The 17500-nt window shown below is 34.8% G+C and overlaps 1 protein-coding gene across 5 annotated transcripts in view; it reads left to right on the plus strand.

Annotated features, from left to right (window-relative positions):
- LOC106873828 (uncharacterized) overlaps nt 1-17500 on the plus strand; it is a 147744-nt gene that overhangs the window by 33989 nt on the left and 96255 nt on the right. Inside the window, exon 1 of one of the 5 annotated variants that reach the window (XM_089351978.1) lies at nt 5392-5426. The exons of the other annotated variants lie outside the window; for them this stretch is intronic. Coding sequence (XP_089208104.1) covers nt 5407-5426 — 20 coding nt within the window. The 5' untranslated portion in view covers nt 5392-5406. Of the gene's footprint in view, nt 1-5391; nt 5427-17500 lie in introns of those variants that run through there. 5 annotated transcript variants of the gene reach the window in all.

Here is a 17500-nt window from a genome sequence, read left to right on the forward strand (position 1 = left end):
GTTTAGCTATAGGGCTTTCCTATAAGTAGGTTATCTCCCTTGGCTAGGCGGCGCTCCATGTAGATAATTAAACTTCCGGAGGCTACCCACGCCATTGTTATTGTTTTACGTCTTATCATGGATATAAAACAGCTTGATGATTCAGCTATCGAAGTACTTACTGTGAAATATTTAAGATTTTATGGACAGTATGTTACTGGAAGAAAGGCGGACTTGACTGAAAGGTTGAAAGGAATAAAAATTCTGTCGATGAAGAATGTCAACAAAGTAAATTTATCGGACGATAAGTCTGAAGTATCGGACGATACTTCAGACGGAATAAGCAGAAGCTTATATCTCCTCTCGGTGAAGTATTGCCTGATCTAAAGATCTTTGTAAGTTGCCGAATTTCACAGATAATGACATAATTATCTCGTGCTACGGATGAAAGCAAAGCAACAGTTAAGGAGTGGCATATTTTACCACGACAGACACGTACACAGCATCGAATACCACGATGTGAGTGAAAGCTGCTCTCACTGTATTGTCCGGTAATCCCTTCAATACCGACATCAAACCAAAAAAAGAATCCTGACCACAGAGTGTGGGTAATTATGTCAAAGGTCACTGGCAATGTGCATTCAGCTGATTGCAACTGTTAAAGCAAGTCACTGAGCATGCGTACATGTCATACGGGAGAGTTCCAATCAGGGGTGGATAACAACCTTATAGGAACCCCCTATAGTTAGCCCTTAATCAAACAGACTTTTGAACAGAAAATTTCAGCTGTGACAGTCGCGTCAGTTTTTTTTTTTTTGTTTTTTTCAGATATGTATATAGGCCCATGGCTTAGTGGTTAGGGTGTTGCGAGATCGTGGGTTCGATTCCCAGATCGGGCGTTGCGTCGTGTGCTTGAACAAAGCACTTCATTTCACGTTGCTTTGTGATCATTTCGACATCTGACATCTGCACCTTTGCAGGAAATGTCGATCTGATGGAGGGAGTAAGCTTATGTCTACACAAACATTTGATCACTATAAACAAATCATCTGTGTGGGTGTTCGGTAAGAAATTGTCGAACCTTCGACGGGAGAGACTATCATGTATATATATATATATATATATATATATATATATATATATATATATATATATATATATATATATATATATATATATACCTATACCTAAAGACTGGAAGATGCAACTTGTTATCTTGCGACCAATTACTAATAGAAGAAAATGAAAATGCTCAACGAATAAAAGAAATGACTATAATAAAGTGTATGTGTGTGTATGTGTGTATGTATGTATAATATATATGTATACTTATATATATATATATATATATATATATATATGTGTGTGTGTGTGTGTGTGTGTGTGTGTGTGTGTGTGTGTATATATATATATATATATATATATATATATAGTTATATATATATATATATATATATATATATATATATATATATATATATATATATATATATATATATATATATATATATATATAGTTATCGCCAAGCCAACATACATGTATATATACATGTATATTATACACACACACGCGCACACGCACACTTTATGCCAGTCATTTCTTTTATTCGTTCAGCATTTTCATTTTCTTCTATTGGTCGCAAGATAATAAGATGCCTTTTCCGGTCTTTATGTATCTAGCACGTTTTCCGGTCTTTATGTATCTAGCACGTTTCAAATAGATGTTGGTATGAGTATTTGCACTACGAACACGTTTTGGGCCACTGTTTTATTAAATGTAGGGAGTTCTCAGGTGCAAATTTCCTTTATTCAGCTGTAATATTCTTTAGTGACATGTTTTGTTACAGGTTCTATTGTAAGATATATTTTCCTCCACCCCTAAATACTTGTTACATTCCTCGTCAGATACAGGTGAAATAGTCAAATCATTGACGGAGATGTTACTAATCTGGTTTATAGTCTTCCTCCTTTTCACAACCATGTAACACCATTTATCTTGACTATGTATATGTATATGGTAAATCCAAAAAAACGAAGAACAAACACTAAAAAAAAACAACGCGAGGGCGTGGTGCATGTAAAGTATTAGCAGACGCTCATGGAAGGAAAGAAAGGTGGTTTAGGGTTTCGAGCAACGCTCTTCTTCAGAAACAGAGGAAAGTCAAATAGAAAAGGAACAGGGAGGAAGAAAATCGTCAACGATGCACATGTGATTACATTTTGAAATGACCGGAAGGGAATGGGTGAAGAAAAAGTTCTCTCTAAAACGGGAGAGTACAAGAAAAGTAGTGTATGTGTGGGTATGTGCGTGCCCAGAGGTCTGTGTGTATGTGTGTGTGTGTGTGGAATTTGTGTGGTGTTGGCTGTTTATATGTGTATGTGTGAGTGAACTGTGTGTCTCTTAATGTTGTAGGAAGAATTCAGCAGGAGTGGTAGTTCTTTGTGTAGTAGTGTGTCTCTTGACATGTGCGTAGAGGAATGGTCTGTAGAAAAGCGTTTGACTGGGAGTTTGAAGTATGTGAGCGTGTGTATGTATGCGTGTGCGTGTATATATATGTTGTGTGTAAGTACTTTTTGTGAAGTGTGTACACGCATCTGTTTGTGTGCGTGTGTGAGTGTGTGTGTGCATGTGCGCGTGTGTATGTGCGTGTGTGTATGTATGTGTGTGCGCGTGGTTATGTGGGGGTTGTGTGTGTGGAGTTATATCTACGTTCCTCTGTGTGTGTGTGTGTGTGTGTGTGTGTGCATGTGCGTGCGTGTGTGTGCGTGTGTGTATATGCCCATGTATGTGTAATTATCTGCGTGTATGTATGAGTCTGTTTTGTGTGTGTGGGAGATATGTGTGCGTTCATGTGCGTGTGCGTGTGTGTGTGTATGTGTGTGCGTGTGTATATGTGTCTGTTTGTGTTTGTGTATGTGGGCGTGTATATGTGTGTGTGCGTGTGTATATGTGTATATGCGTGTGTGTATGTGTGTGCGTGTGTATATGTCTGAGTGTATGAAGGGGTTGTGTGTGTGGAGGTATATGCGCGTTCTTGAGCGTGTATGCGCGCGCGCGTGTGTATGCGTGTGTGTGTTGTGTATGTGCATGTATGCGCGTGTTATGTGTGTGTGTGTTATGTGTGTGGGGGAGGTATATGTGAGGTATATGTGCATTCATGTGTGTGTACGTGCGTGTGTGTGTGTGCAAGGTATATGTGATGTGTACATTCATGTGTGTGCGCGTGCGTGTATATGTGTGTGTGTGTGTGTATATGCGTGTATGTATATTTGTGCGTCTTTGTATGTATATGCGTGTGTGTATGTCAGTGCGTGCGTGGAGTTATGTGTATAGAGGTATATGTGCGTTCCTGTGTGCGTGTGTGTGTGCGTGTATGCGCGTGTGTGCGTGTGTATGTGCGTATGTGCATGTGTGTGTGCATGTATGTGTGTGTATGTATGTACATGCATGTGTGGTGTGTGTGGAAGGTATATGTGTGTTCGTGTGTGAGCGCGTGTACGTGTATTTGCGCGTGTGTGTGTATATGTACGTGTATGTATCGTGCATGCATACAGAAATGAAATAAAATATAATATAAGATCGATCAAAAGGGGGAAGATGTAAAAATTAAAAAATGAATAAAAATTACAAAAATAACAGATGCATGAAAAAAATAATAAATAAAACAATTAAAATTAAAGGGATAAAATAGAAATTAATACAATTATTAAAAAATTAATGCAATCAAAAGGTTAAACAATACGACGGAAAGAAAACGATAAAAAATCGAAAAAATCGGTGACATTGTGAAAAATTAAGTGGGTGTAAGAGAGGATAAAATAAGATAAAATAAAATAAAATAAAAAGTTACTTTTTTTTTTAAGGCGTCTGTAGAGACAGTCGTTAAGAGGAGGTGGACGTGTTGAGTTCGAAAGAAATTTGTATTCGTAGATTGAAAATGTAACGCTGTTCCAGGCAGAGTCGCGAGTGTGTGGATCCGTGATGCAGGGCGAGGCCAAAAACGGGTTCGGTTAAGGGATTGGTGTGTGGAAGGAGGGAGGGCGGTGGTGCGCTGAATTTGCATACTATACATATTATTTAGATATTACATAAGCATAATCCAGCAATAGTTGTGTACTTGCACCTCGTCAGGTGAATGGCTTTGAGAGCTATTTCTGGATAATGCTTATATAATATTTAAATAATAGTATGAATAATATGAAAACTCACCAATGCGCAGAAACAATTGTTGTGATTTGGTTATAAAGAGTCTGTTTATTCCAACTTATATTAAGATATATATATACATATATGTAACAATGGAACATTATTTGTAAGATCATTTAACATCTCTAAATAGAGTTTCATATATATTTTACTTTTACAAGGAAAAGGTTGGCGATGATGACCTAAACCTTTGATAAGAACTAAAACCGAAAACAATCCTTCATTAACATTGCTGACATTGAAATAATAAGTATCTAGAGTATCGATATGAAGACAATATTGAGAAATGTGTCAACAATATTATATAGCATTAAATAATTAATACAACAGTACATATCTGAGCTGCAATATTTGAATATTAGTTATCACCATATATACCTTACCACCGAGGCTAACTGATTTACTTGTGTTAATTGTATCAGTACAAGGCAATCATTTTTAAAGTTATAACAATACCAGAATAGAAACAGCACACATGAATTATATTTAAATGCTACCTGTTGTAAGAGACTTTTACGGCATCAAGTAGGAAAACCATTCCAATTATCAGATTTGATATAAATCAGGCGATTATAAATTATATGTCCAAAACATATATTGGCAACACCATTCCCTTACATTAAAAATTAGATAATTAAATCAATAATTTATTGCCTTTTACTAAATTATCGTAGATCAATATCAATTATATTGGGAAACTGGGAATTTCTTATCCGCCTGAACTCGTATACTTTTAAGTTGTAATTTATTGGTATTCCAGCTCCGAACCAGTAGATGAGAAAGACTATGAAATAAATGTATTACATAGCTGGAACGTCGTGTTGTAAAAATCCGTGTGAGAAATAATAAGGAAAGTTTAAATGAATGAAGGAATGTGTGGGAGATATTGGCAACGTAGATATTTGCAACAAAGAAGATTTGCAAACAAAGCCATTACAGACATAAATCATTCTTTTGATGTGCATAATTTTCAGGAATCTAAATTTGCTGCAGCTGAATTGCTAAAACAAGATCCAAATCTGTCATTTTGAAATATGATGCATAGCTGCAATATGACGCAGAAGAGTTTGTAAATTCATCGATATTCAAGTCCACCGGCGAGCCAAGTCAGAGCCGCTCTTTCGATTCCCAGTTGCTAATAGTTCCTTCATATTTCTACAGACTATATTGTTAGGATTAGCAACGAATGAATGCTATTCTTAATTTCTTTTCGCCAATACATGCAGCTTGTGTTGTCTTGGTAAGAACGAATTTTTTTTATCAATGTTATTGTTGTTCAGCATAGTTAAGCTATATTTTTACAGACATATGTTAAAATAAGTTCTTGTCAAGTCCGTCCCGTATTTTCTATATCAGCTCATATATTGTACAACGTGTCTTTTGTCTAGATAGTAGATGCAATTTAAAGGAGATTTCGCTACTGTAATTTAATTCGTCAACCGACCACGTTGCAGCTTCTATCTTATTTCATGTTCACAGCAATTTCATCTGATGTTGCTTCTTTTCTTTTCTGTTTTCTTTTTCTGTTTTCCTAAAACAAACAGAATATAAATCATTGATCGATATAGAAACGAAAACATAGATGATCAGCACGGAATTCAATCCCAGAAATATTTTGAATCGAATTTCTCGTAGCAGATAATTCGGTTCTGCTCTTAAGTCATCAAAAACGTCCTCTTTACGAGTATTTTACTAATTGTTTCAAATTTTGGCACAAGGCCATCAATTTTTTAAGATCAGTGAAGGGATTAGTCGATTACATCGACCTCAGTTTTTGACAGGTATTCGTTGTATCGACCCTGGAAGGATGAAAGCCATAGTTGACCTCGATGTCTTCTGCTTTTCTAAGTTATCGAAATTGTTTTCTTCTTTTTTTTATTTTAGTTACGTATCTAGTTAGAATTCTTTCGACTAAATTCGACCATAAATATTATTGTACATATTTTATTGACTCTGGAGGGGCGTAATGCAATTTTTAACGCAGCGGTATCTGAAATAGAAACTGATAGAGATAAAAGCCAACTAAAGTAATGTCTTTAACCAAATTCTCTTTTGTTTCAGCCATCAACAACTGCCTTTATTTCTGTATTTTAATAATTTCCTTTACGAAGAATGGATATATTCCATTTCGTTAAATCACTATTTTATCAATCAGGGGAAACTTGAACTTGGAACGTCGCGTGTCAAAATTAAATATAACAAATCACTTAATGCGGCGTCTTAGTATTTTATCAGTTTGCGAACCTTTTCGTTATTGACGAAGCTCAAAGTAATTATGCTTTTAGAGAGATGAACATTATTATGCAATCGACTTTGTATGTTTGTGGCTGATTTCATTGTTTCTCCTGTAACCGTTTATTGCTGTATCGTTTACGTAATTGTTTTATGTACTCATTTGTTGTAAACAGTTGTATTGGATAGAAGCGGTTGAAATATCGGAACGTGACAACCTTGAAGTAATGTAATATGTGTTTCGTATAATGAAGTTTAGGTTCTGACAGTGTGAAGGAGATGCCTCGTGAAAGATAGTCATATGATATAAAGTATCTAACAAAATTGTTAAACGCATTAAAACTTTATACACGACAGAGATTCGATCAAGGCTATAGAAATGTCGGTAAACAAGGCTTTGTTTTGCTACCTTGTCTCTACTCTAGCATGGTTAATCATGTGATGAAAAAGTGAACGCTCTAACAAATCGGCATTACGTGGCTGAATGACGCACAACTGTAATGAGTTGTTGATGATACTGTATCAATGGTGGAATTATAACGGGATTACGGATACGGATTTAATATCAAATAGAGAACATCGATAAATGCAAAACAAACCAGCAAGAACAGAAATGTATGCAACAATAGATCGACCGATTGAGGACGACAGTAACAAACATGAAATCCTTCGTGAATTGATTAAGTAGATACGACTTATGGAAAGCTGAAAAGTATATTAAGTCATTTTACTACTGACTACCAAAAGATGAGGCTCTATAATATATGGGTGATATGAGTGCTACCTTAACTACAAGTCACTTGGTAGGCGTATACAATTGGTACAAATTTTTTATTGTAACCAGAGAAACGAAAGAAAATCTTAAACTCAGCAGTATTTGAAATAAAACCTCATACAGAAAATTAATCAACAAAGGAATGCTGCCAGTCAAGTGCTCTGCTACTTCAATCATCACCACTCTTTTATTCGTTATTTCTTATATAATAAACAGATGTATGGTATTTGATTAATGTAAAATTTTATTAATCCGGTGTAATTTTAATTCAGAATGCTGAACGTCAAAATATAAATCTAACAAAACATTTAGTCCAGCGCTTTAGTGTTTGAACTCCAAAGATTTTCAATTTGGAAGCAAAAAGAATTAATATTGGTTTCAAATTTTGACACAAGAAATTTCGGGAGAGCGGGTAAGTCGATTACATCCATCCCAGTCCTCAACTGGTACCAGTTTTATCGACCCCAAAAGGATGAAAGAAAGGCAAAGTCGACCTGGACGGAATTTGAACTCAGAACCTAAAGACAGACGAAATACCCCTTAGCATTCTGCTCGGCGTGGTAACAACTCTGCCAACTCGTTACCTTACAGACGGAATTAATATTGCAATGCAACCCGACCGACGTTATAAGAACTCCATTAACACACCGGTTAGGACTGGTACTTCATTTTATCTATTCCGAAAAAAACAAAAAACAAAAAACAAAACTGACTTTGGTGGGATTTAAATTGAATTTCTTAAGTATAAGAAAAGCTCAAAAGTGTGTAGAATTTATTTCCCGAAGACAGATTTTTTATCCAGGATAAAATTTGCGATACAAGGTTAATGCTAATTTAATTATTGATCAAATTCTACCGATGTCGACTTTGCCTTTCATTTTTTTTTCTTTTCGGGTCGATAAAATAAGCACCAGTTGAGTACTAGGGGAGACGCAATCGACAAGCCCTTTCTCTGGAACGGGTTGACTTTGCGCCAAAGTTTGAAATCAATGTTAAAGGCATCCCGCTGGCAGAATTGTTAGCTCGCAGAACAAAATGCTTAGCAGCATTTCTTCTGTTTGTGCGTTTTGAGTTCAAATATTGCCAAAGTCGACTTTGCCTTCTTTTGAAGTTGATAAAATTAGTACCAGTTGAACACTGGGATCGATGTAATCGATTTGTCCCTTCCCTCGAAATTTCGAGCCCTGTGCCTATATTAGAAACACTATAACAGTTGATGTTGTCATTGTTATTTGTCGCTTTTGTTTTTAATATGTGATGATTGTAGCGCTATTTGGGATAATACCACGAGAACAGTGGATGGATAGCAGTATTTTGTAATGTTTCTGTACATTTTTAGATTTTACATCATCATAGGTGAAACTACTAATTTATCTATCGAGGTTAATAAAATGAATAGTCGTACTGTCTTGTAGTTAATGAAATCGATGAAAAGATTGATCCTTTTCTGCTTTCCTCTACAAATTCTGTAGCTTCGAAATCAGTATTTTCATTTTTTAAGTTAATGTTAATTCCTGCTTCTTCAAATATTCTAAATCTATATTAAACAGCAAAGTAAACGCTAACAGACTTGATGGGGCCAACAAGTTCACTTTAATTACTCAAGACTGTATCCGTACCAGAATTGTATTTAAATAGTGGACGATGTTGAAATCAACCTAACTAGGCTTGAATCGGTAGAACGTCGGATAAAATTACTTCTTCTGCGTGTTCCGACTCACTGAGGTCTGAATTCAAATCGGACCGAGGTTAACTTCACCTTTCGCCCTTTCATGGTTGCTTAAGAAGTACCAGTTCAGGACTTTGGATTGGTGGAACTTTAAGAACGCAGGCCGGTTGAATTACGAAATTAATTCTGAGTAGAAATTGTGTCCTAGTAGTATACTTAATCCGCCGCCTGGTTTAACACCGTCACCTGCTACCTTGGGTATCTTTAACAGAAGCAACTCTGTTGCAAATATTCGGGCCAGACTTCCGATTTGAAGATACCGTCCTTTTACCCTCTCTCTCTTTCCAGTCACAGAATCCGCGGAAATGGTGATAAACACAGCCTTACCTCCTGACTAAAAAAAGAAATAGTAATAAGAACAAAGACAAGGGCAACAACTCAAAATAACAGAAAAACATTTTAAATAGATTGATGCACTGAAGTCCCAGCCGATTAAAATTGGAAATGCATAAACAGTATGCAGAATAGAGAAAATATTGCGTGCATGCTGAAGAATATTTCCAGACTGTTGGGAATGTTGTGTTGCCAATTGTTATGTGTATTTTACCGCCGTTGTAGCTGCTGCTGTTGTTAATACTTGCTCTCTTGCATTGCAAAATAACGTGACAAAATTTTAATATTCTTTTTTTTTTCTTTTCTTGTTAGAAAAAAAATCATGAAAAATAATGCATTTCATAAGTTATTGAATTCAACAGATTGAAATCTCATATTTCACATTATTTTTCCGCTTTGCTTTGAATCTGATCGATAAAAACAATCCCATGAAATAATTTCGAAAATGAAATAATAATAATAATAATAATAATAATAATAGTAGTAGTAGTAGTAGTAGTAGTAGTAGTAGTAGTAGTAGTAGTAGTAGTAGTAGTAGTAGTAGTAATAACAGCAACAATAACAACAGTGATAACTATAATAATAATAATAATAATAATAATAATAATAATAATAATAATAATAATAATGATTGTGCAAGGCAAGCATCTCAAACTTGATCCCTTGATGTAATGTTGTTATGGATTTTATGGCAAGGGAAATATTATCTTTGATACGCTTATAGATATTACACGGTTGGAAGCGTAATATCATTTAGTAGCTATTTATATTGCAAACTGACGTGCGTCTATACATAATTCTAAACGTTAGCGTATTCATTTTAACGCATATACATCGCTGCCTGTCTTTCACGCCATTTAATCCAATTGCTGCACCGCAAAAACCAAATTCACATGAATTTTTTCTTAGTTTTGAGATATTAACAGATCCTTTAAACGAAAACACAAATGATATAAACACAAACAAAACAAAACAAAATTTTTAGTAATAAACATTCTTGTGATATTTTTTTATTAATCACGTTATTGATGGGATATGCCATTTAGTCTTCATTTTATTTCGCATTTTTCTTGTTGCAGTTTTATTTTTCTTTCTAATTTTCTAGTATTAAACATTACTTTTATATTTTTACTCTTCTTTTTTTTTAAATCTTATTCTTGCTGTTGTTAATGTTTTGACAGTTTCCAATCTTATCGCAATCTCTGTTCTCACATTTGCCGTGTATTGCTTCAACCAATTATTTTTGCTCATCTAAACCCTTTCATCGCTGTAGCTTGTTTTTTCTTTTTTTTTTTGTTATTTTCTCTATCATTTTTTATAGTGATATTTTCTTTTTCTCTCTACCTGTTCTGATTTTGATAATTTTCCCATGTACTAATTTAACTGAACTTTTCCCTTTCTTCATTCTCTATGCAATTAGTACCGTTCATTATTTAAAGGGGCTGTAGTACTCAAAGTTCTGAAATATAATTTTTGGTATTAGACTTGTACTGGTGTTGTGATGGGGAAGGTTTGTTGTAGTGCTATCAAGATAAAGAAAATCGGAGACTGAGAGAAGAAGGAAAAGGAAAGAGAGTAAAGAAAAGGGAGGGAATGATGTAGAAAAATATGAGGAGTTTCATATTGATGCAATGAATTGGAAAGTATGTTTTGTTAAGAACCTATATATATATATATATATATATATATATATATATATAGAGAGAGAGAGAGAGAGAGAGAGAGAGAGAGAGAGAGAGAGAGAGAGAGAGAGAGGGAGAGAGAGAGAGAGAATAACTTGATCGTGGTGAACTTTGAAGTCTCACTTCATTCAGAAATCCTTAGTAACGTAGCCAATTAAGAAGCGTGAAAGATTTTGTGATGATTCTCAGCATGTTGAATATAATTATTTTTATTGGATATCTCTACGTTTACTTCAATTGATTAGATCCATAGCGGGAAATAACCCGTCAAACGTTTGAAGATAATCCAATAAACCCAGTATGAATCAATGTTACGAACATTCTCTTTCTCACACCATTTCTATGTTGTTTCATTCCCCTCCCATCCACCTGCGTATGTATTAAGCACTTTTCCTAGTCCTTCCTTTCCTGGTCCTTCTTACGAAAATTTTCACTCTACGACGAACCCATGACAATGTCAAGCCACACAATAGTCATGCTAGCCTTATTCATTCATTCGTCCTCTCGCAAAACCAGCAAAATACAAAACAAAACCATTCCTTCAGCAACAAAAGACAAATATACTAGAATTAAGAAAACTGTATGTGTAGAGCACCAACAGTACTGTCTTCATTCCAGATAGGCACACTTAAAGAGTTTCGTTAACTCACAACTTGAAATGTCTTTTCTCCAGAGAAGAAATATTGGGTGCTTAACCGGAAGACACATCCTCGTGAAATTGTAGTTGTTTTCACTCCGTCGCTTACGACGTCGAGGGTTCCAGTTGATGCGATCAACGGAACAGCCTGCTCGTGAAATTAACGTGCAAGTGGCTGAGCACACCACAGACACGTGTACCCTTAACGTAGTTCTCGGGGATATTCAGTGTGACACAGTGTGACAAGGCTGACCCCTTTGAATTACAGGCACAACAGAAACAGGAAGTAAGAGTGAGAGAAAGTTGTGGTGGAAGAGTACAGTAGGGTTTGCCACCACCCCCTGCCGGAGCCTCGTGGAGTTTAAGGTGTTTTCGCTCAATAAACACTCAAAACGCCCGGTCTGGGAATCGAAACTGCGATCCTATGACCGCGAGTCCGCTGACCTAACCACTGGGCCATTGCGCCTCCACCCTCGTGAAATAAATACAGGTATAAAAGCTAATGCCACATGAAGCTTGTGTAGACTGAATAATCGACAACTGTACCGTGATATTGAGCAGAATATTGCGCTAAAAGCATTCAAGAACTAAGAGGTGATTGTAAACTGGGTATCAGATATTGTCTACCACACGGAAACAGATTTCGTCTACCATACCAAAATGCGGCTCGGATAGGTCTTTATCACGGAACTAAAAAGACATTGAAGTAAATAATGAAATGCATTAGCTTGGTGTATTTCTGCCCTAGCTGCTTCTGTCATTATACACTATCTTATATCTCAATAACATTTCAAAAACAAATATGTACTTTGAATAAAGTTAGTTTTTGTGGATAGCGTATGATACTTTGTAATGCTCATGCATTTATCAAGTTTATTACTGATATAACCACAGTATATTAGCGTCAGCCAAAACACAAAACATATTCCAAGACACCATTACCATACTTTCGATTTGATAAAGCACAAAGACTTCCTATTTTAGTGAATATTGGGATGTGGGAGATTGTGACATTCATGCTTTTTCCCAGGAGTATTGTCATCTTATGCGAAGTAAAATAGCTTTTGCAGAGTATCAAATTCACGTTTTGCTGTAATTTTGCCAAAAGCTCTCAACATAACGGTTAGATAAAAAAAAATATATATTATGGTATTTCCATACAACAAGGGATAATGGCCGCTTAGAGTAAATTTCTGAAGTAAAAAATTAAAATTCTAATTTAACATTTAACTAATTGAATGCATTGATAGTTGCGTAATGAATGAAAGCAAGATGTGTTGAAAAATAGCAAATACAGAGAAAATGTAAAGCACTTAAGAGATCCATTAATTAACATTTAAGATTAGTTAGAGACATCAGTTCAACAAGAAGTAACAAGTCCGAGTAAATTTTATTCGTATTTCAATTTTTTGTGATGAGTGCGTGCACTGATTAAGACATTTCTAGACAAGTCAAGACGGCAATGTGGTTTCAGTTTTCTTCATTTCACTCCACAAATAACCATATACAACTAACTTTAATGCGATACACCTACACCTTATCCTCACCAGTCCCCACCAGGCTACGTATCTTCCACTAGCAACAAGGCTATGCACAGATCACACGCCACTTGTAGGTCCTGTCTATCTGCTATCTGTCTATCTATCTTTAAACCGTTAAACTTTAACACTTTGAAGCTTTATAACTTTATGAGTATGAAGCCTTCATACTTTTTCCGAAATTCTTTCAGAATTCTCTGAGAATCTTTTGGTAATTTTTGCATTTTTTCGAGGAATTTTTAAAGTTTATGTAATCTATTAAAATTTCACCCTTTCACACTTTTTCATTCGTTCAATTTTTTAGTTTTACACTTTGTCTTGTTCATAAATCCTTTTGACTTCTATTAATCCCTCTTTACTTAACGTAGCTTCCCCTGATTTATTCAGATACACTATTTCACCCTCCTTTTTCACCTTCTCAATCTCTCCTACTAACGGTGCTACCCTGTTGTCTTTCTATGTTAGACAACAAAATTTGTGCTTGAAAACATCACAAGGGACAAAACAGTCACTTCCCGTAAATTTTTCCTCACATCCTCCTGATAACAAAACTAAACTAGAACTAAATACTTTCATTTCATTTTGTGCTGAACGCAATATAGACTGGAGATCATGCAAATTCAACGAGGAAGTGATGTATCAACTTGAATTGTTAAACTTGATAGTTAAATCCTCAAACTTTTTTACCTAGAATTTATTTTTAGTAATTAGTTTCACAACCAGAAGCAGCAGCAGCAGTAACAGTAGTAGTAGTAGTAGTAGTAGTAGTAGTAGTAGTAGTAGTAGTAGTAGTAGTAGTTGTTGTTGTTGTTGTTGTTGTTGTTGTTGTTGTTGTTGTTGTTGCTATTATTGTTATTATTGCTTGACACCAAGTCAACCATGATAGAGCAGTACTATGCCTAAATTCGTGATTTATTTAAACGTATATCCAGAACTACAGTATCTAATGCACCTTTCCAATTTAAGACGATATTGATATAAGGGAGATTAATTGATTCTTTCTTCTAGCAAGCCAAATTGACGTTCGAAGTAACTCCTTATTACCTCAAGAATAAACAATTTAGTTATCTTCGGCATGAATTTGCGAATCCAGGATGGCACTGCGTTCTGACTGATACATTTGTTAACAGAGTCCGTGTGAGTCGCTCATAAAATGCGGTAATTACTCATCACAGAAAAATAATTGCGACAACGAGGCAGTGAGGTCACGACGCCATTTTGGATTAAAGTATTTTATGTGTGTGTGTATATATATATATATATATATATATATATATATATAATACTGTTAATGTCTGTCTGATAGATTGAATGTCTCAGAGGCCGAGCAATAACTCACATGGATACCGTTCCTTTTGTCACTAAGCTATGAAAAAAAAATATTAGATGAAATTGCAGCAAAGTGAAAGGTCAACATATAGAAGACCAAGTCTGTGTATAGTGATGAAATGCTATAAAATATTTAATACATTTAGTACGCTATTCAGCTTTATTTTGTCAAATATTAATTTAATATTTTGAGACTACGTGACAAGTTTGTAATCATCTATGTCAAAATAAAACTAGTTACATTTACGTCAAAATATAACTAACACTTAATTATCAACTTTAGAATACTGAATAGAGAAGAAGAATACGAGGCTTTGAACGGAAGCTACAATTATTATATGCGTTAATCTAATACGAACCGACGAAAAGGCATCTACGTCGCACTAGAAATAGCAAGAAAATCTTCAGACCATACTTGAATAACATTAGAAATTATGCGACAGTTATGGATGGAACATTGTGTTCATAGATTTCTTCAATGAACAACTGAACAAAATCTAAGCTAATATACAAATGCAACAAGGCGACGAGCAGGTGGAATCGTTACCACGCCGGAAAAAATGCTTAGCGGCACTTCGTCCGCCTTTACGTTTTAAGTTCAAATTTCGCTGAGGTCGACTTTGCCTTTCATCCTTTCGGGGACGATGAAATAAGTTCTGCGCTGGAGTAGATGTTATCGATTCACACCTTGGCCCGAAATCTCTAGTGTTGCGCCCACATTTGAAGCCAATATCGAAAAAGAAACTGTACATGACTACTTCACCTGCCAGAAACAACAACCACAATCTCTCTCAGTATACATAATATATTAGAAAACGTAGCTTTAGATATACAAAAAGAAAGCGGATGGTCACGGCTAGAACTAGTACCGTGTGAAGAGCTAATCGATGTACTTGATGTACTCTGTAACTAGTTTAGAGTAAATATATACTGTAGTCGTCGGTGCTTGTTTTACCTAGAGGGACGAAGCAGAGAATATTGTTAAGACACTGCTGGCTGAAATGTCTTTGACCATAGAACCACTCGATCAAGATTGACTCGGGGTTAAACTACTGCAATAACTATTACCAGAAATTTATATTTAGTTCTGCACTCGACTATTCTTACCAACGTGAACGCTTGCTTTGTAAGAAAAACATTAACAAAATTTTATATGATTCTAGAAGCTGATGGCAGGTCAGAAGAGAACATCATTTATGTATATTTCAATAACGTTTTTATAACAGCAATTTTTATGCGCAGCGTGAATATTCTCACAATTGCCATGAAGATAAAATAGTTTCGCTCATATGTTACAGACAGTGGGTTAATACATACATACATACATACATACATACATACATGCAAACATACAATATATACATACATATACATGTGTTTATATATATGTATGTGTGTATACATGTGTATATATGCATATATATATATATATATACATATATATATATATATATATATATATATATATATATATATATATATATATATATATATATATATATGTTTGTATGTGTGTATGTATATATACATAAATACATGCATACATGCATTCATACATACATACAGAGAGAGAGACAGAGAGATAGTGAGAGAACATTGTATTGTTGTAAGATGTGTACTTATACTTAGTATGAACGTGGATTTTATCCAATTATTTCTTCTTTATATATATTCGATGCATTCCTAGTCTAATATAATTCTAACTGTAAAAGCTATCCTAAATATGGCCACAATTTTGAGCGAAAGATCAATTTATTTCATGTCGCTATTTCAATTGTCGGCTTTAACTCTCTAACTTGTCCTGTTGCTTATAGCTACGACGAACTTGATGGAAATGATTTTAATATCATAAATATCTATAGATATAACTGCATTCGTATATAAGTGCGTGCATATGTGTTTGCCTGTATGATGGCTTGATGGCTAGGATATTGGCCTTATAATCATAAAGTTGAGGGTTCTATTCCTGGACTAGGTACAGCGCTTTCTTCTTGAGCAAGGTAATTATTTTAATACTTCTACATACTCCACTGAAAATATATAACAGCCGAATACTGGTGCAGTTCTCTTTCTCTATAGTTTTCACAACTAGGGTGTTCCACTGTTACAAAAGTACCAAGGCGGAGGGCGTGTCCATATCTGCTCATGACTGGGTGAACAGCTAAAACAGCGAAACTATAATACATGTTACGAAGTCATAACTCGTTTACTAGTGACAGCAACGTTGTATGTGCATGAATATACGTGTATATGTATGTGTGTGTGTGTGTGTGTGTGTGTGTGTGTGGTATACACACACACACACACACACACACACACATATATATATATATTATTTCATTGGCTTCAGTCATATGACTGCGGCCATGCTGGAGCAACGCCTTTAGTCGAACAAATCGACACCAGGACTTATTCTTTGTAAGCTTAGTACATATTCTATCGGTCTCTTTTGTCGAACCGCTAAGTTACCGGGACGTAAACACACTAACAGCGGTTGTCAAGCGATCGTGGTGGAACAAACACACAAACATATATAGATTAGAGTGAGTTTGGTAAACGGAAACTGAAAGAAGCTTGCTTTATATATATATATATATATATATATATATATATATATATATATATATATATATATATATATATATATCACAATATTAGGAAATGTAAAATTACAAACATACAGGAATATTCAATTTAGTAATACTAAATTGAATTTTATAATAAATAATATATGTATATAAATATAATTTAGAGAAGAACCACCGATATACAATTCAAACAATGAAGTAGACCAATCACCACCCAGAAAAGCCTACTCTACAAAATACTAATTTAAAATCTATAAAATCTAAAAGAAAAGTATAAAATCCATGAAAATCTATAAAATACTAGACTAAAGATTTAATTCAACTTAATAAATTGATAAAATAGAAGGTAAAGTGTTGACTAAGCGCGTTTCTTGGCCATATTATAGTAGAAAAAACCAGTACAATTCTCAATAAATTGATCAAGATTATATTCTACTCAAAAAACAGTCACTCATCAGGTCTCTGGGAAAA

This window comes from Octopus bimaculoides, chromosome 5 (genome assembly GCF_046866305.1).
Source record: "Octopus bimaculoides isolate indiv1 chromosome 5, ASM4686630v1, whole genome shotgun sequence".
NCBI lineage: Eukaryota > Metazoa > Mollusca > Cephalopoda > Octopoda > Octopodidae > Octopus > Octopus bimaculoides.